Genomic DNA, 20097 nt, shown 5'->3' on the forward strand with positions numbered 1-20097 from the left:
ATTTATATTTTGTCCCCCTTAACTAGATCTCAGATTGCAGTCTACGTACTTTGCCTTATAGAATCACTAAGTAGCCCCGCATGACCCAGCTCCTTCAACTGTATAACCAACCCTTAGTTTGCTTTTTTTATGTGACACTAGTGTAGAACCACTAGTGTAGAACTGGTTTATGTGTATATATTCTTCTTTCCCTTACAAAACTACAGCTGAATCTTTCACTAAATCCTGGGGAGTGCTAAGGGATTATTAAAAGATATATCATTTCAGTGGTTTCCACTGTGTAAGTTAGACCACTAAGCCAGTTTGACTCCCTTTGAATGTTTGTATATATTGCATTAAACAACATACTATAACTTTATACTACACTCCATTAAAAAAACAGACACCTAAGGAGGGCAAAAATAAGTTTGCAGAAAGTCGCAGAGAGAGGGAAAAGCTAGTTTACGTAGTTTGATCTGTATTTACATAATTGACCAGTGAGTAGCAGACGTATCTGCTTATGGTGAATGCATACAGACAAGATGTTTCCCATGTAAAAAGGGTGTGCTCACTTCAAGTGTGCTCAAATTTGGCAAAAGTATTTCAGATTTTGCCTACATTTGTAATTTTACATAAATGCCATCCGGAGGTTTATCAGTTTATGGAAGCCATTCTTCTCATAATTTTGTGGGACCTTTTTTTGCCTGAGACTTTGGAGAGCTGTTGACTCTAATCTAAGTAGGCAATACTGCACTAAATAGATCACAGCAATTTGACTAGTAAAAGGCAATGCCTTTTCTTAGGTTGACACTATCCTAGGTGATACTGGTGACTTGGCAGCAGCTGCCCCCCCCTCCAGTAGCATATTGTATAATAAAATGTGTGATGATGATATTATTGAGCTCACTTTCCTTGCTCCTCTTCATTGGGCTGCCACTTGCGGGAACATGAAAACCTCATTGATATTTGCATTGCACATTTTATGTTACTATTGGGGAGAAGAGAATACACTAGGGATGCCGTTTTCAGTGACAGCCATGAGATTCCCATAACATCCAGGTGAATTCTTACTTTGTCATGATTTTAATATGTCACAGCGTTGTCTGTGTTTTGATGAGCGTATATATTTTTCTCATTCTCAGTTTACCTTTAAGGTACCCCTGACTGTTAGGTCCAGTCGCGGACGACTCTGGGGTTGCACACTCATCTCGCTCTATAGGCTGAGGGAGCTGGCATTTGTCCGCAGACAGCTTCTGGGTCATGTGGCCAGCATGACTAAGCCACTTCTGGCGAACCAGAGCAGCAAGCAACGGGAGCTCACCCTGTCGCAGGGATTCAAACCGCTGACCTTCCGATCAGCAAGCTCTAGGCTCTGTGGTTTAGACCACAGCGCCACCCGCGTCCCTATCATTCTCAGTTTAGTGTTATGTAAATTCATTGCTGTTTAGCTTTTGCATGATTTTGTCACGCAAGAGATTGCCATGCTGATATCATTAGCCTCCTTTTAAGACACTACCATTGTAGAAGGCTTTGACGCTAATTATGAAATGATATGAAATTTTAGAAGCAAATAACCTGCTAGAGGATATTTATTCTTTTTCCTACCCCATTTCCAAGTCATTTTCTTGCTTCATATATGGCGGAAAACCGACAGTGATTCTTAATGTGAGCAATGTGGGAAGTGACATTACTCATGTGGTGCCTATTGGATTTCTGGAGGCAGCACAGAACTCCCATTTAAATGGAGCACTTTTTAATTGAGACCTTAAATAATATTCTGAAGCAACATTGGAACATATTTACTTCTTTGAACTTTACTCTTGAGTTCTTGTAATATATTTACAAATGCTAATTACCGTGTTTCCCCCTTTTTAAGGCGTAGTCATAAAATAAGCCATAGCAGCATTTCTAAGCATTTGAGAAATATAAACCATACCCCGAAAATAAGCCATAGTGATAGGCGCTGTGCGGAAGAGAGCACTGAGCTCCCCGAGTCAGCAGCAGCAACGCCGGCCGCAGCAGTGTTTGCTGAGTCCTTTCTTGCTTTTGGGACTTGGTTACTGTGCTGGCTTGGGATGGTGTGTGTGCAATTGCTGTTGCTGCTTCGTGTTTTTCAGCTGGATTCTCTGGGTTCTAAGCACTTTCCCCCGTTTGTTTGCGAAGCAGCACTCGGCTGCAGCCCCTGCCTCTCCCGGCGGCTGCAGGAGGCTGCATTTGATCGCTATCTCCTTTTCCATTTCTTTTGTCTTTGAGCACCCGGCCCCGCCCCCTCTCCCCTTCGTGGAATGAAGAACGGAGTTTTAGCAGCATTTCCTCATTATAAAAAAAAGGTCAGGAACTTTTACTTTAACCTCAAAAATGGGATATTTCCTCTCTCTAAAAACAACTCTGACCTGAACACCAATAAAACGGGGGTAGATCACCTCCAGTTTATAAATCCGCAAGTAGATCGCAGTCTCCTGGAAGTTGGGCTCTATACTTTGGCTGATTGCAAGCCTTTGCATCTTTAAAAAACAAAAACCATGCGCCTCTCAGTCTTAATTTTCCTTTAATTCATCCCCCTATACCCTCCTCCAACCATTGCCTCCTTCCATTCCTTACCCCCCTCCCTCTCTCCCCACTTCCCTCACTCCTGTGCAATCTCATTTAGTCAAATACTTGCTTTTTCTGTTGTGTTGTCTATTTTATATTTAATATTATTACCCTTTATGATGTTATTTTTTCCCTTGCGATAATTATTTTTTATCTTTAACTAACTTTCCTTTCCATATTTTTCCATATATAACTCAACACTTTCCCATTCCTTCTTAACTCTTTGGATAGAGTGCCCCCCCATTATTGTTGTTAATTTTACAATTCCTGGATTTTTTATGGAACCGAACAGCTCGGGTGCTTCAGAATGTGCCTTCTGTTGCTACAGGGCTATGGGGCTTCACTATTTGACCCCCCCCCCCAGGTTGGGATTTTTAAAGTAGTTCTGTGGGTCCCAGGGCGCAGAATCACCCCCGATCCTTTCCTTTGTCTAAACAGACCTCTTCCCCCCTGACTTTGGAAGGCTGTGCTTCAAGGGTGATACCAGGGGTTTTTTAAGACCTGCGCCTCTTAAGGATTGTTACGGTCCATAACTTCCATTGCTTTCTAAAGGGTTGGGGGTTTAAAGCACTGCCACCCCCACCCCACCCTGCAGGCACTCGGAACTGGCAGCGCCAACAACGCGCCCAGCAGCGCGCAGAAGAGAGCACTGAGCGTCCTGAGCCAGTGGGTCCCAGTTGTACCAGCACTTTTTTTAAAAAAAGACACCCCCTGAAAATAAGCCACTGTGGTGTTTTTTTAGGGAAAAAAGTTATAAGACGGTGTCTTAAAAAAGGGGAAACACGGTATGAAGTTATTATAAATACCTATTCCTCTGCAAAGGAAGAAAGCAATGCATAAAATGAGCATTTTGTGATGCCATAAAGTGTAGATCCATAGAACATATAGTCTTTCATCGTGTGTGTGTGTGTGTGTGTGTGTGTGTGTGTGTGTGTATTACACAATTTTGTTCTGTTATGGAGAAGATTGGTTATTTAAATAACTTTTGCTAATAACTTTTCTTCTAAATGGTTCAGCACCTTGAAAAGTAAAATTGTGATAGCTTTAGTGTTGCTGTTGTCTTTGAAAAGAGTAACTTTAATCCATGGCAGCAAACTCCTATTTAAAATCCAATTATGATTTTGCTTATTTTTACTTCAAATTGGAATTAGCTATTCCTTTGTTTTATTGACTGGTCACTTTTCAGAAACAAATCCATCTCTGGTGGTAGTCAGTTTGTTAACAATTTTAAAATCTGCCTAATATATCCAAATATACAAATTGCAGTTTAAAATTAATGGTAGTTTTGCTTGAAAGTGTTACCCTTCTTCTTCTGTAAGAATGGACAATTAAACAGTTATGCTAAATTAGGGATTTCTATTTTCTGCTTTATAATACTTCTTGCTCAAGTACTTTTGACAGCCCTGTTGAGATTGGATGTTGGTCTATGGAATTCTAACTGGTGAGTGTGCTACATTATAAAGTTAACCCCTACTTAATTGCTAAATGCACACTTTTAAGCACTTTTTGATGTGTTGTCTTCTACACAGACTTTCAATATAGGGGATAACCTAATACTATTGCTACACAGCATGAAATTCTTATTGGATCAGCTGGTTAGAATTTCTACATAATTTTAAATAGTAATTATATATATATACAGGATGCATTATCTTATGCCTGTGAGGATTTTATGAAGTAATGCATACTTGAGCAGCTGCACTATTTTAGAAATTGTTACTGGGGAGATCGAAGATTTTGGCATAATTTAAATGCATGTAGTTGGGCAAGGCAGAAATTACAGATGTAAGTACAGTAAATAATAAAGCAGGACCAATCCTTGCTGCTTTTGCACTAAGCAATATTAGTTTATCCCCTACTTGATTTTTATTTTATTTTATTCTGGTGCTACCTTTATGTATACACTCTGCCTGATCCAAAAGCCCACCAATAATGGCCTTCTCCATTTGCTGTAATGTCAACAATTGTATCACACACTGTGGTGACACGCACTTGGGAATATCAGACAATGAAGAAGCGCATCAGAGCTCTGTTAGGCACAGTGAGCTTCTGGATCACCACGTGTAATATAGCAACCAGTTGGCATTATTCAACTCCCCACAGGCTTTGGCTTACAAAGAAATTCAGGGAACACTGCATCTTGTGTCTTTTTTGCCCCTGTGTAAATTATATATGTATATGTGGCTTTACCAAACTGATGCAACATCCTATGCCAATGTGTCAGAAACAAATGGTCTGATTCCTTTGAGGCTATCCATCTACTTGGTGGAAGTTGTGTCTTTGGCACCTAAAAAATCAGTCCATTTGGGTTTTGATTTAGTTTTTTTAATACCTTTTTTAAAGTGGGTATGGTAGGGAGAAGCTTGATAAGATCAGATATTTCGGTTCATGCACCAGTATAAACGTATTGCTGTCACAGATATGGCTAGCTGCTCGTGTGTAGCTGATATTTGTGTGATCCCTTAGATTAGAACCTTGGGAATTCTGGATTGAGGCTCTGGGCATAACTAATCTCTAACTCTCCTGAGCCAGGCTATTTTTCTTTTTTTATATTGTAATTTTATGTTGTGAACCACACTGAGATCTACGGGTATAGGGCGGTATAAAATTTAATAAACAAAATAAATAGTGCTCTCTTATGTATACGAATGAATCCACCCTTGAGCAGCAGCGTGCTAATGCCAAGGGGCTTCTTAGGCTTAAGAGCTTGGGAATCCCAAGTGTAAAGTGTGTGTGTGTGTGTGTGTGTGGATAAAAGCATTTACCTTCTCAAACAAGCTAATTTTGGCTGGTGGTGCAATTGGGTGGCAAGAAAAAGTTGTTCCCAACAACTGATCTTATCAATGCTTCTCCCACCCCTCAAGATTTGCATGTGGCTGACCATTTGCAGCTATTGTGTATTGAAAACATGTTTGCTTTATAGATGCCTTTTGAGTATTTATTTTTTTATCATTATTCCCAATCAAAATTGCAGTTTTTTTGCAGACTATTTCCTAATCTCCCAGACATTTAGCAAGTTATTCCTAATGCAGACAGTTGTTTCTCCCATTGAGCAAAGTTTGTTCAAATTCACTAAATCTAATTTCTGGCTCTTAAAAATATCAGGAGCTGGATTCAGGCATAGAGCTCTCAGCAGTTGGTTTGGCCCTATGGAACCAACCCTGTCAAAAAGCTGCTGTGGAGCTGGAAGGGTAAAATTAGGGTTAGACCCATCTGTATGCTTAGCACAGCACCCCGAGTGCCATGATAAAAGGCCATCCTTTGAGCACTGGCACATATTTGCTAAACTTTGTAGCCAGGAAGATGGAAGGGTTTTTTGGAGCCAAATGAATGGATCTGTTCCTGCCTTACATAGGATCCTGCTTTAACAATTGCAGTGTAAGCAAAGGGCTGTGCCTCAAAATTTATAGCCCTGTGTAGGATCATGTTGAGTATTCGATTGATAAGATTTTTAGCATAAGATGCTCAGCTCCCAAAATACTTGTATTAAACAAGTTCATGGTGGATGGTTTTTCTGCTCAGTGACTGACATATAACTCTAGGTTATAACCCACCATTGTAAGGTACTAAAGTTAAGTAAGATATGTAAGATATGTTAAAGGTAAATGTAAAAGTACCCCTGACTGTTAGGTCCAGTCGCAGACGACTCTGGGGTTGCGCGCTTATCTTGCTCAGTAAGCCGAAGGAGCCGGCGTTTGTCCTCAGACAAACCTTCCAGGTCATGTGGCAAGCATGACTAAGCCACTTCTGGCGAACCAGACACATGGAAACGCCATTTACCTTCCCACCGGAGCGATACCTATTTATCTACTTGCACTTTGACGTGCTTTTGAACTGCTAGATGGGCAGAAGCTCACCCCATCGTGGGGATTCGAACTGCCGACTTTCTGATCTGCAAACCAGTGCTTTAGACCATAGCGCCACCCGCGTCCCGCTATATATGTTACTTATTTATAAATGGCATACTATTGTAAGATGTCTTGAGGAGTATAAAGCTGTTTATAAATATAGATAAGTAAATCCAGTTCCAGATGTAGAAATTTTGCCATGGGGGGGGCGGAGTCTCCACTGCCACCTGCTTCTCTCTGATTGTGAATAACCCCTTTTGAGCTACTATAATTATTTCTCATTCAGTGGTGTTTAAGTGAGGGCAGCCTAGGGAAAAGATAGCTTCAGTCATCTATATTTTATTTTTAAAAGGGAGCAGGACATAAAAAGGGAGAATTCTTAAGGTGCAGATGGATATGAAATTTGAAGTACAAGCAGTGAGGAAATATGATAATGCTTACAACTATGCCCAATCACAATTTCTTCATTTCTTTCTTTATGGGTTGTAGGGAGGCAATATATGGAGTTCCTCGGGCCCAGGGGCACATTAGGAAGCCACAAAGTACTTACACCTTCCCCCCACCTGGCCAAACAAATAAAACACACCAAAAAATGCAGGTAGCGCTCCCTAAAACACAGAAGCAAGAAAAGGCCAATCCTACAGTTAACAAATTGAAGGTCTTGATGGGAGCTAAGCGGATGCTTGAATATGGCTTGGTGCCCTTTCTCCTGTTTGTAACACACACATACATATGCTGCAGATAAACATCTTATTCAAACCAAGCGCACGGAAACGCCATATACCTTCCCACTGCAGTGGTGCCTATTTATCTACTTGCACTGCCGTGCTTCCGAAGTGCTAGGTTGGCAGGAGCTGGGGCAGAGCAACAAGAGCTCACCCTGTCGTGGGGATTTGAACCGCTGGCTTTATGATCGGCAAGCCCAAGAGGCTCAGTGGTTTAGACCACAGCGTCACCTGCATCCCAGTGAAGGAGAAGAAGGTGGTTGAAGGAAAGAAACAAGTTAAGTGAAAGAGAGAAAGGAAAGAAGGGAAACCATAAGGGGGCAGGAAGGAAACCAGAGGATGAATAGATGACAGGAAAGAGGTGAAGATTGAAGGAAATCGTGATATCGTGATACATTACATTACCATATCCAGTTGTACCTTGGAAGTAAAACAGAATCCGTTCCGGGAGTCTGTTCGACTTCCAAAACATTTGGAAACCAAAGTGCGGCTTCTGATTGGCTGCAGGAAGCTTCCATTTGACTTTTGAAAATTGTTTGAAAACTGGAACACTCACTTCTGGGTTTTGAGCATTCGGGAGCCAAGGCGTTCAGGATACAATGTTTGACTGTACAGGATGAAGAGAAGGCACTTTACCATCCTTTCTTCTGACTTCTTTCCACCCTTTGCACCCCCCTAAAATAATTAGATCCACTTTAAAATAAATTATTAATTAAAATAATTAATCCACTTCACATTAGTAGAGAGGCCCTAGCCTTCCTAGGAGGGAAGATCCATCTACAGCTTTTTGCTCTTGCAGCTAAAGGTGGTCATCATTCAATAGGATTTCCAGGAAACAAGAAGCTAACGGTTTTGAATGAGAGTGGGAAGCAAGCTCAGCTTCCCTGTGCTATGGCTGTTCATGCCTGTTATCAAATTACCTAACATGCAATGCCCTGACCAGGCATTTCCTATTGCTTGATAGTCAGTAGTTCCCATACAAAAGCACAGTTCCTGCTGCCTACTGAGGGCCTGGCAGGGAGGAAGGTTGAGGGCATAATGCTATTTGACACCCCCCTAATCTGCTGCCCGGAACAGCTGCTCCCCTCCTCAATATTATTCCCCCATTTGATTTGGACTTGAGTAAAACTATGGAGTTCAGTATCACTTTATCTCATGTATATATAGGATTGCAATATTAAGTACAGTGGTGCCTCGCAAGACGAAAGTAATTCGTTCCGTGAGTTGCTTCGTCTAGCGCTATTTTTCGTCTTGCGAAGCGTGGTTTGCCGTGGCAAAAACAACAACAAAAAAAACCCGCCGAAAACCTTCGTCTTGCGAAGCGCGGCCATAGAAAACTTCGTCTTGCAAAGTGCCGAAAACATCGCAAGACGCTTTCGTCTTGCGAGTTTTTCATTGCGCGAGGCATTCGTCTTGCGAGGTACCGCTGTACAGTTCTTTTGCTTGCATATAAATACAGAAAGACAGAAGTGCTAAATGATATATAGTTGTCTGGTTAATTTTGAAACAAGTAAGTTTTTTTTTTAAGCTCACCCTTTTTGTGCATGTACTTGGAGTGTGCATGTGCATTTGCAGAGATACCAGGGCAAAAAATCTACAAAAAACTTATTTTAAAGGAAATAAGTGTTCCTTAGACAGTTTATCATTATTCAACTGCTTTGTCCCATTACTAAATAAAGCAGAGTTTAAGAATAATTGATGTTTTGTATTCTGCTGCTATATAAACATCCACTTGCTTATTTGATTGCCTGTACCAACCATCCTTTCCACTAAATGTGGAAAATTTACTTTAGAAAAATATCATCCTATTTAAAACTGTGGTCTGTGATTTACATATGCGGCTTATAGCTTTCTCTTTCCCCCTTTCCTATTAAGATTTTCCTACTTACTATGCACGTTTTCTGGTATTGTGCATGTTTTAACTCTTGTCTTTTCTTCTGTTACTATTCCTTTCCTTCAAGTTCTAGCTAGAGGGCTCGCAGAGATGTATGAAGACCTAGTTGAGAACTTTCTAACAGGCGCACGATGGAAGACAGAATAGCACCAGCCTTGGTTAAATCCTCTGGCTTGGCACAGTCTTCCAAAGTATCTCAGGTGCTATGGACACACTTGCTTTCTTTTAGGGAGGTTGGATTTCTTTGTTTCACATCATCTTTTTTTGTTACGCATTTTACAGTAAAAGATCAAAAGAACTCATTGCTTGAGAACTGCAACATTTCAGCGATCAGATATGATATTCAGACAAACAGCACTGTTGCAAACGGTTAAATAATGTGCTCACATTTGGTGTGATATTGTATTGAGGCTGCAGTGTGGTTTCTGAATGAGGCATATGTATGTTTGGGGCTCTCTTGGCATGAGATCTGCTGAGTCATGACTCTTACAAAACAGTAATATTGTCTCCTTTAAAGTTATACTTGATGTTCTTCAATGCTGAAAGCATCAGCAACTGAGATGGCTCCTAGAAGTGCACATAAAAGTAGATATCCCAGCTCATCAGAACTTTGGCCACATGGAGAAGGCATTGTATCCTCAAACTCTTTCTTTGGAAGCAATATAAGCTTTCTAAAGTAATATAGAAGTTTCTTCTGCACGGATAATATTTTTTTCCAATATATAACAATAAATGTGATTTCCCCTTCTCTTTATGGAAGTCTTTTTAAAGGAATCTATCATTCTCAGTAAGGTGAAGGCAACCCTTTAATACTTAGGTTTTAAAAGAATCACTGCCTGCTTAGAAATGGATATAGTGCAGATGCAGAGAGGCCTTGGCATGTCACAAATGTCAGCCATTCTCCTTGTGCCAACAAGGGCCAATCCATATGTGGGACTATTTAAGACTTATGTGCAGCCATAGGGTGAGGATAGGGGATGCAGTGTTGGAAAGATAACCCATTTCTCCTGTGCCATTTTTCTTAGTTAATGCTCACACCAAAACTGCCATTTGCCGAGGAGGGGAAAAGATAGGTTGAGGGTGGCTTCCTGTCTCGTTTCCCTGCCACTGCTAATACCAGCTTTGTGGAGAGAATAATTTAAAAGCAGGGAAACGGCACAGGGGAAGATGGTTTCCCTCATCCCCCTTATTGTTGCTGCCCCAGTCCAGTTTGGGGGCAGTCTGAAATCTATTAGATCTCATCTGGTTCGGCCTGATACACATGGTGATCAGATCATATCCATGTGTATTAGACAGCACTGGCAGTGATGTTTGAATGTCCCATCTCCAACGTATTATTGTCCTGCTGGCAGAGACAAGGGAAGGAAGAGTAGTTGAGAGGACAGTGACATCTTGTCCCCACCTTGTTAAAAAGCAGAGCAGGGTGTCCCACCCTGGCCCTGGAAGTTCTGGTGTCAGGATATGCAGTGCTGTCGATTCCAGTGTGTCAGGCCTACCTGCAACTTGGCCATTTTTCAAAATACTTGAAGTACAGTGATACCTTGGTTTACGAACTTAATCCGTTCCGGAAGTCTGTTCTTAAACCGAAACTGTTCTTAAACTGAGGCACGCTTTCCCTAATGAGGCCTCCCACCGCCGATGCCCTTCCACCATTCGGATTCTGTTCTTAGACCGAGGTAAAGTTCTCAAACCGGGACACTACTTCTGGTTTTGCCAAGTTCGTAAACCGAATAGTTCGTAAACAGGGCTGTTCTTAAACCGAGGTACCACTGTACTGATCTTCTGTTGTGTGGATTGCAATAGGTTGCATATAGGGCCTTTCAAATAGACATTTGCTAAAATTGTCTATGTTTCTAGTGTGCCCTGTTCCTAATTTCTGGCTTTTTTGTGTATTCATTTCATTTTAGAGTGCGAGTGACTCTCCCTTCAAAGAGGATCTGGATGCAATGGCAGAGGGGGGAAATATTACCTCTCACTTTGAATGGGAGGTCTCAAAGCACTCAGTGGCCCTTAGTGAGAGCCCAATGTCAAGCCCACAGGAGTCTGCACATACTTGTGAATCTGACACTTCTTCCACAAGCAGCAAGGAGCAGGAGAAGCAGGGTGCTGCTGCTGCTGCTGCCGCTCTCAGTGAGAGCAAGGAAGACCTAAGGTGTGGAGAGGGATTTTACTCAGATGTGGAGAAAGAGGCTGAGGACTCAAAACAGGATGAGATGGAAGTCTATAGAATCTCTTCTTCACCTCCATTGCACCTCCATGAACAAGAGGAGGAAGCTTGTGATGTTGAAGGGGGGAAAGGGGCAAGTGAGCCACTTAGCAAGCTAAATGGAGAATGTCACAGCTCAAGTATTGATAATGAGTTTCCTGCCCTCATTCGCTGTTTCCAGGTAGTAAATGTGAACTTGAAACATCTCTCTTTGCAGTCTTCTCTGCTACATTTTCGGAGTCATTCTACAAACACTGCAGCAAGCATATGTCATAAATCCATAAAGAAGGATTATGTTTCAGTAACCTGAAATATTCCCCAAACTAATCAACCACTTAATCTCCAGACTATAGGAATGATTCCCCTCCTATACAAAGTAGATGTATATTTTATTAAAACATTTTTTTAAAAGTATTGTCTCCTGACTCAAGCAGAATATATTTAAAAGAAAAGGAAACCGATTCCAAAAGGCATCAGATTTTATGAGATAGTGCTAAATGTCTTCTGTGTGTTGTAAATACATTGCAGAAAATATTGAGCTAAAAGCAGCCAGTGCCTCAAGTCTTTCCATTTACAAGAACAAAACATAGCTCTTTTGAGTCTGTAGTCATCAGATTTGGGAATCTCTGGGGAAACACCTGTATTTGCCCATCAAAGTAAAAATTAAAAAAAATTGCCTGCTCCAGTGTTCTTAACAATCTCATCTGCTAAAATACCTCAACATTTAATCTGGTAATAAAGGTGATAACTGTCAGACTTTGAAAAGGTGAAGGGAACATAACAGAGTGGGAAAAGCCTTGTGGTGCTCTTACTAATATTACATTCTCTTTTGATTAATTATCAGGTGGTGGCACAGCTGATTTTTCTTTTCCTGTTATTCTTGAGATTTGAATATCCATAAATAATGACCTGATGCTGATTTAATAGAAGCTACTGGACTCTACACATCTCACACTTGCTGGAAATGTTACATTTGTATAATCTCTTAATATACTAGCATATTAATCAGACCTGAGCTCCTCCTAACCATAAAGATCTGCATGCTAAATTTGGCTTACCCTTTTAACTATGAAACAGTTTCCATCTTTTAGTTTGCAGATGGTCACATTTGGCCAGGAAGCTAGGGCAAAAATGGCATTTGTATTTTCTCTCAAAACATTGACAGATGACTTTCCAAAATGTGCCTTTAGTGCAAACAACATAGCAATTGAAATTTCTATATGGAGTCCATTGTGCTTTTATCAGATCAGTATTGGAATGGTTGTCAGTAATATTGTTAGAGTTTAATGGTACTAAATGTGATTTCTCTCTCTCTAAAATCCTGTTTTGTAGCCACCCCTTGTGAAGACTCAGACAGTTACTATCTCAGATGTGTCGAACACTGTGAAAAGTGAAATTCCAACGAAAGAAGTTCCTATTGTCCATACAGAGACCAAGACTATAACTTATGAAGCTGCACAGGTACCGGTAGGCTGTTTCATAATCTGGTGGTACAGTTTACTTGTAGTGTAAATAGTCTCAGTGAAAATTAGAAAATTTGATTTCAATGGGACAAGCTTACCTGAGAGGTTTAAATTGTTGTGAGAAATCCCACTTTTGACACCAGTGCTTTCTGCACCAAACATAAATACATATCTGGGAAGTCTGATTGGGCTTGAGTTTTCAGACTTGTGTACATATATTTATGGCATCTAGGCTTTCCCTCTTTGCTCCGGGAAAGAGTGGTGTAATGCTGTTTCCCCCCCTGCATTGATCACAATGAGTAGAGCTTCCCAAACTGTATGGCGATTACAAATTAAACCAATACATAACAGTGATTATGCCCAGTATGGTTGCACAATAGCCACAACACTCATGGAAGGCAGAAGAAAGGGAAGAAAATGTGCATTAACCTGAACCTTTAGACCTTTACAATCTTTACATCAATTTTAAAACATATTACATTAATTCCAAAGCAAGATTGCAGCCCCAATAAAAGGCCTTGTTTCTAGAAGATGAGAAGATGCAACATCACATTCCAACTGTCTGCTTGGTTATTAATCCTTTAGGAGAAATTTAATGAGGGAGATACTTCCCACCCAGTGGATACTGACTCTGGGGATAAGTATCAAAACTGAAAGTAGCTTGTGGCTTCTGAGCTTGTAGTTTTCATTCTCATGCATTCATTATAATTTGTGTGAGCATATATATGCCAAGTTTTGTGTCTGTTTCGCTTTTCCTATACAGTCATACCTCGTGTTGCGTTAGGTTCATGTTGCGTCTTTTCGGCTTGCAAATGCCACATGCGCAGAAGCGTTCTTCGCTCCTGCAAAAGCATTTTGCATGCTTCGCACATGCACAGAAGCGCTCTATCGTGCTTGTGCAGAAGTGCCACTCTAGTTGTGGAATTTTGGGGGTGTAAACAGCACCCCGGAACGGATCATGTCCGCAACTAGAGGTACCACTGTATACAATACCATGTTCCCCAAAGTGAACTAGTATCAGTGTTTGTTATAACTGTCACCAGCTTTGTGGATTACTGGACAGACTTGCTCTCAGATAACTTCTTACTGAGCAGCAGTACCAGTTGTCTCCATAGCCTAGCCAGGACCTCTAAGATATACACTGTATGGGAAATGGCTGGAATACACATGGAGGAAAATGTAGGCCAGATCTACCGGTAGTTTAGTGCAGCTGGAACTCATCATAAAACTACCCTGCAGCTGTTGCCACTGTTCTGTTTCATTCAGTGGGGCTCTTTTGAATTATGAAGGGATTGTTAGCATCCTTGTACTAGAGGACGATTACTAGTCCACTGTGACTAGTTTGGCAGACACTTTACAGATGAATTAACTCTGACAAGGCTTCACGTTTTCTGCAGGCCACAATGAAGTGTGTAATGCACCTCCTTGTCAGTTTTTGATGGAAGATTTGATTTATTGCTACCCAAAGCTATAGAGAAGATCTGAGTCCAATGACCAGCTCACTTTAACCCTGCCCCCCAGGACAGGCTAATAAGACTCATTGTGGGGGGGGGGGAAGTGTTCCAATCATTGGGGGGGGAAGTGTTCCAATTTGAAAAGTCCCTGAATGGGGGGGGGAGGGGACGGGACCTACCAACTTGGACTGAGCAGTACTGGCAAGTTGATTGAGTGGTTGGTGGTGGCAGAGTTGCAGCAACTCTTAGAAGAAACCAATTTGAAAGAGTAAGTCCAGTTGGTTCAAAGGAGGTTTGGGAATTTCAGCCTCTTTTGTTGCCCTCATGGATTATCTGAACGGGAAAGTGTGGTCTGACACATTCTTTTTGATATTGCATACAATAGACCATCATATCCTTTGGGGGGCAGCTGAATCAGTTAGAAGTTGGAAGCACTGCTCAGGAGTGGTACTTCTCCTACATGATTGGTCAGAATTGGAAGATAGCCGTGGGTGACTATTGCTCAACCCTTTGGGGATTTATATTGTGGCATAGCACAAAGTTCCATCTGTGATATCTTCTGTTTTTTAGTATCTGTACACAGACACTTCAGCCAATCCTTCAACAGTTTTGGAGTATTCAAAGTATGACACCCTGCTTTATTCCCCCCACCCCAATTGAATCCAGAAGTGGCCAGGTCTTCCCCATTTATCTTAATGAACCAGCCTCGTCTACTGGGATAGAGTTTTTCATGAGGCTTCACTCCCCTCATATCCAGGATAGGAATACTACTTAACCTTGCCTTGCTCCTTGATCTCAGATGGCAGCCATGATGAGGAACACTCTCTTTAATCATTTTAGCTTGGTGAGCGGACTATACCCTTTCCTCTCTTATAAGGATTTTACTTCAGTCACCCATGCTTTGTTCCCATTTAGATTATTGCAATGTGCTTACTTATCGCTGCCTTTTGAAGTCTGTTTGGAATTCAGCTGGCACTGAATGTGGTAGCTTCCATATTAAACGAGGCAGGCCCCGGACAGTGTAGAACTCCAGTCCTGGCTTCACAGCATGGTTTGCCTATTTGTTTCAGGCTAGTTCAGCATGTTGGTTCTGACTTTTAGAGCCTTCATGCTTTAGGAACTAATTTCTCTAATGTACAGTGGTACCTCACAAGACGAATGCCTTGCACAACGGAAAACTCGCAAGACGAAAGCGTTTTGCGATGTTTTCGGCGCTTCGCAAGACGAAGGTTTTCGGCGTTTTTTTTTGCCACGGCAAATCACGCTTCGCAAGACGAAAATCTCGCTAGATGAAGCGACTCGCGGAACGAATTACTTTCGTCTTGCGAGGCACCACTGTATTTCTCTAATCTCTGCATTCCACCTGCTAAAATAAGGTTATCAACAACACAGGGTAAGGCTTTCTCAGTGGCAACATTTTCTGTATGGAATACACTTCTTCAGAAGAACTGCTTGTATCTATCCTTATTATTTTTCTGTCTGCATATTAAAAAACTTTTTTCATTTTTAAATGCATTCCCCATTTGGCTGGTGAGTGTACTACGCAGCATTTTTTGCCTCTTGGTGTTTCTTTAGGAGGAAGGTAGGGATATGATTTTTTTTGGCCCTTTTTAGTTTTAATGCTTTTGAATTTTTGAGTGAAACATTTTGGTAGTATGCTATACCACTTTTGAGTGCCTTTTGACAGAGAATGACGTTTATCACCTGGCACATGTCCAAATTCTGTTCCTAAGAGCTTAGCTATCCACTACATGTTTTAAAATGATCTGCATTTGTAGAGGTTTATATGTTTTGAATATAGCTTCACATTATAAAAATCCCTCTCAACTTCATGAATAAGTAGGTTTTGGTCAGCTCTGGAGGTTTGCTGGCTGAGTTAACACAATTTCTGTGCTATGTTGTGCCAACCATACAAGGAGTAGCCACACATTCGAGAGCTGACTCCACCTGAGAGATGCTTAAAATGTCCTCATCACATTTGAATACTGTATGTTGAAACCTTGGAAATTCTGTGATATCTGTTGGATGCTGCTCCCACCTAGTGGACACTCTGAAGGTATTGCATTTGATATTTAATTTCAGTAAATTTCACAAACCCTTGTAAAATATTAATTAATATGTAATTCTAACAAACAAATACATGAGCAGATATCTCACTGTGGCACAAATACGTGTAAAGGCAGACTTAAGAAATATTGGTGGTGGTGGTCTTCCAATCTGAGACGGCAAACCAGGGGAAGCATCCATTTGCTAAAAGAACCTGTGCATAGCTATTTTTTTCCAGTCTAATCTGCCATGGTGAACCCTGGAAGTTGTTGTTTTTTATTGTTAGACCACACACACACACACACACACACACACACACTATCAAGGTAATTGTAATTAGTTTTCACTAAAGAAAAAAAAGCCCCCCCTTTTTTAGCATAGGAACAAACATCTGGGTTTTTAAAGCTTTCTTCTCCCCTTCAAAAAGAGGTAACCACCAACACATACTATGGCTGTCCTCTCTGAGCCAAGTCTCCCCTTTTACTTCATAATGTCTGTGTGGCTATCCAGCTCCAGAAGTAGGATTGAGGCTCAAGCTACCATTGTGGCAACAAGGAAGTCACTCTGAAGGTGCTACAAGTTTTGTCAAACAGCTCACTAACCAGATTCTGAGGAAACAAAGCATTATTGTTCAGCAGGTATTAAACCTTGGTGGCAAAAACCTGGAGAAATTCTTACCTTAGCAGTTTTGTCAAGTTCCTAACCCATGCATGGAAAGCATAGTATTTGAATTAGAGACCACAGCTGACTACAGATTATATTGTAGTACCAGACATTTTGCTCCCTGACCCAGTTAGCTGAGATGAACTCAAAAGTATGATGATGGGGAAATTCAGGCTTATCGCTTGCTGGAGGTCTTCATGACCAGCTGCCATGGGTTTAGCTATTGTATTAGCAACAGGCCCAATATGAAAAGTAATGCACCTTTTTGTTGAATTTTGGACAGCTTGCCTGCCACCTTCTGAGTAAAGGTGGCCCCATTTGGATTTCTCTGGACCCGGAAGTATTCAGCAGCTATCACACAATACCTCATGGCAATGAAACTGCCTTGCTTGCCCTGGTTGATGGCACTTGTCAGAAGATAGATGGGCAGCAGGGGAGTATGGCCCTTCTTGTTCTCCTTCAGTTCTCAGTGGATTTCCATACCATTGATCATGCTATCTTTCTGTAATGGCTCAAGGCGGGTGGGGGCACTATACTTTTGTGGTTCTGCTTCCAGAAAGTAGTCATGGCGGGGGGCACTGTTCAGTGCCATGGGAACTTTCCTGTAGTGTCCTGCAGGGTTCTGTCTTATGCCCCATGCTATTTAAGATCTCAGTGAAGCTGCTGGAAGTTGTCATCAGGAGTTGGGAAGTGCCATCAATATGTAGATGACACACATCTCTCTCACACACACACCTGAATCAAAGGAGGCAGCTGAGGTGCTAGACAAGTGTTTGTGGGGTGTGATAGGCTGAGTGGGGGGCCAACAAATTGAAAGTGAATTCTGAAAAGATAGAGGGGTGTTATGAGTTCCAAGTTCTTGAATCTAGGAGGTGGGAAAACTTCCACTTCTAGATAGGATTGCACTACCCTGAAAGGAGCAGGTTCATAGCTTGCAGGTCCTGCTGGATCCAACATTGTTACTGAAGGTCCGGATGGCCTTTGCGGCTAGGAGTTCCAGCTATGTTTGCTTCTCCAGCTAGGGCCCCCTTTTGGATAGAGATTACTTGGCTAGAGTATTCTGTGCTCTGGTTGCTTCTGGATTATTGCAATGAGTTCTACATAGGGTTCCCGTGAAGATGACTTGGAAACTTCAGCTGGTCTAAAATGCAGCAGCCAGTTTATTCGCTGCTGTTGCCTGTTGAACTCCTATAACCCCTGCTGTAAAACAGCTGCATTGGTTTCCAGTTTGTTTCTGGATTCAACTCAGGATGCCCACACCAGTGTTTAGAGCCCTAAACACCTTAACCCCCAAATATCTGACAGACAACCCCCTTCCCTACACATCCTCTTGGGGGTTAAGATCTTCAGAGAGTGCCCTACTGGTAGTTCCATCATCCATGGAAGTTTGCGGGGGTGACCTCCTAAGCTGTGGAATTCCCTTCTCACAGAGGTGTTTCGTTTGGTGAAAGGTGAGGATGCATCTCTTTGCCCTCACTTTTGACAGCTGAGACATGTATTTTCAGGACCCACCTGATTCCTGTGGCTGCATTTGGTTCTAACTGTTTTAATACCGAATTTTAAATTCTTGTGACTTGCTGGTGAATAAGTCCTCCTCCTGACCCCACAGAAGGCGCAAAGGAGAGCGTGGAAACCCAATGCTTCTTCACTAAGGCTTGCCATATCTAATTCATGTAGTGCTAAATTATGGTTTAATGTTTTGTGTGAAGACAGCCATTAGTTGCAACCCTGTGCCGCATTGATGCAGATTTGATTAGTAACATTAAATTATTGCAAATTTACCAGCAGCCTTCTGGCTCATTGCACTTTGCCATTGTAGCCTTCTTTGCTGAACAAACAACTCTCTCTAGGTGAGCAAGGAGATAATTTATACTTGTTATGTATCTCTGCCATAGACTGATGATGGCAGTGGGGATTTAGACCCTGGAGTTCTGCTAAGTGCTCAGACCATCACTTCAGAGACCACCAGCAGCACTACCACTACCCAGATTACAAAGGTAAAATACAATAGTCTGAAGTGTGTGACCTCACTGATAAGCTATTTGCGTTGACAGGGAATGAGTTCTACAAACTCTAGTCTCTGTCTGTCTTTGGGTGACCCCTCTCTAATGGGATTGGCAGCTCAGCTTGTGGCACATCAGAGTTTTACTGACTGTAGGGCTCATGCCTGCTTCCTTTTACTTGTCCTGTCAGTACTCTAGATGCGACACAGTCACCAGTGATGCTTCAATTGAAGGTTTCGATCTAGGACAAATGGTATTCAGAATAGTGTTGAACAGGATTTTCCCTACCATTTTCAGCTCCTTTCCAATGGTATGGAAAGAAGCTGATGGGAACGGATCTCATTAAACATACATAACCTACCTTTTCCCCTAACGTGGAACTCAAGGCGGCATACATACTGACCTCAGATGGTCTACTATCCAGACACTGACCAGACCCACCCAGATCTATCTAGTTTGGAGAGATTCATAATAACCCCACTTTGAACATTTTTCAACATGGAAGTCTTTCCCCAAGCTAGGTACACAGATGTTTCCAACTTGGGAGTTATTCACAGGAAGTTCCATGTTGTTAAAGTAATAAGTGGGCAGCTACCCCAAGAAGAGACCGTTAGCTAACATTATCTGGGACACAGGGTTCATTTGAAATAACCAATAGAGCCAGCTCAGCACACTGTTGCTGGCAAAAGAAATGGTGTTTAGCCGTATGTGTCTAGCATCTTCTCTCTGCTGGGGCTAGCCTACATTTAGAAATCAAGGTCAGAGATTGCTGAGAAACACAAATTGCCACCAGAGATTGGCAAGAAGCACAAATTACCTTTGTACCTTTGTACACTAGATGATAGTACTAAAGCAGAAAGCATCCCCAATACCAAGTCATTCTAAAGCGCAACAAATATATTTAGATAAGGATTCATCCATTATGTGGTCCCCACATAGAAGCTGCTTCACTTCCATACTCCACATAGAAGCTGCTTCTATACTCCACGGTCCCTCAAGATGGCTATAATACTGGAATGTTCACATGGTTCAACCAACCCAGTTGTGTTGAGGAGTCTGCTGTATATGGATTTCAGATGACTAATGTAGCTTTCAAACATTGTAGCTACTAGGTACAGTGATACCACATGGAAATAATTCCAGATAGTCCTCACAATATGGGGGAAGCTTTGCATCAGAGTTGAGGGCATCAAAGCTGCAGTAAGCTTTTTCTTGAAGGCAGCC

At 41.7% G+C, this 20097-nt stretch overlaps 1 protein-coding gene across 38 annotated transcripts in view; it reads left to right on the forward strand.

Annotated features, from left to right (window-relative positions):
- The window catches only part of EPB41 (erythrocyte membrane protein band 4.1), a 140099-nt gene that overhangs the window by 109172 nt on the left and 10830 nt on the right, over positions 1 to 20097 (forward strand). For 30 of the 38 annotated variants that reach the window (XM_088672444.1, XM_088672422.1, XM_088672425.1 and 27 more), the window contains 3 exons: positions 10946 to 11425; positions 12577 to 12705; positions 18766 to 18867. In XM_088672444.1, coding sequence (XP_088528570.1) covers positions 10946 to 11425; positions 12577 to 12705; positions 18766 to 18867 — 711 coding nt within the window. The remainder of the gene's footprint in view (positions 1 to 10945; positions 11426 to 12576; positions 12706 to 18765; positions 18868 to 20097) is intronic. The other 8 variants (XM_088672443.1, XM_060275747.2, XM_088672448.1 and 5 more) reach the window with 3 other exon arrangements.

Source organism: Zootoca vivipara, chromosome 6 (genome assembly GCF_965207765.1).
Source record: "Zootoca vivipara chromosome 6, rZooViv2.hap1.1, whole genome shotgun sequence".
Taxonomy (NCBI): domain Eukaryota; kingdom Metazoa; phylum Chordata; class Lepidosauria; order Squamata; family Lacertidae; genus Zootoca; species Zootoca vivipara.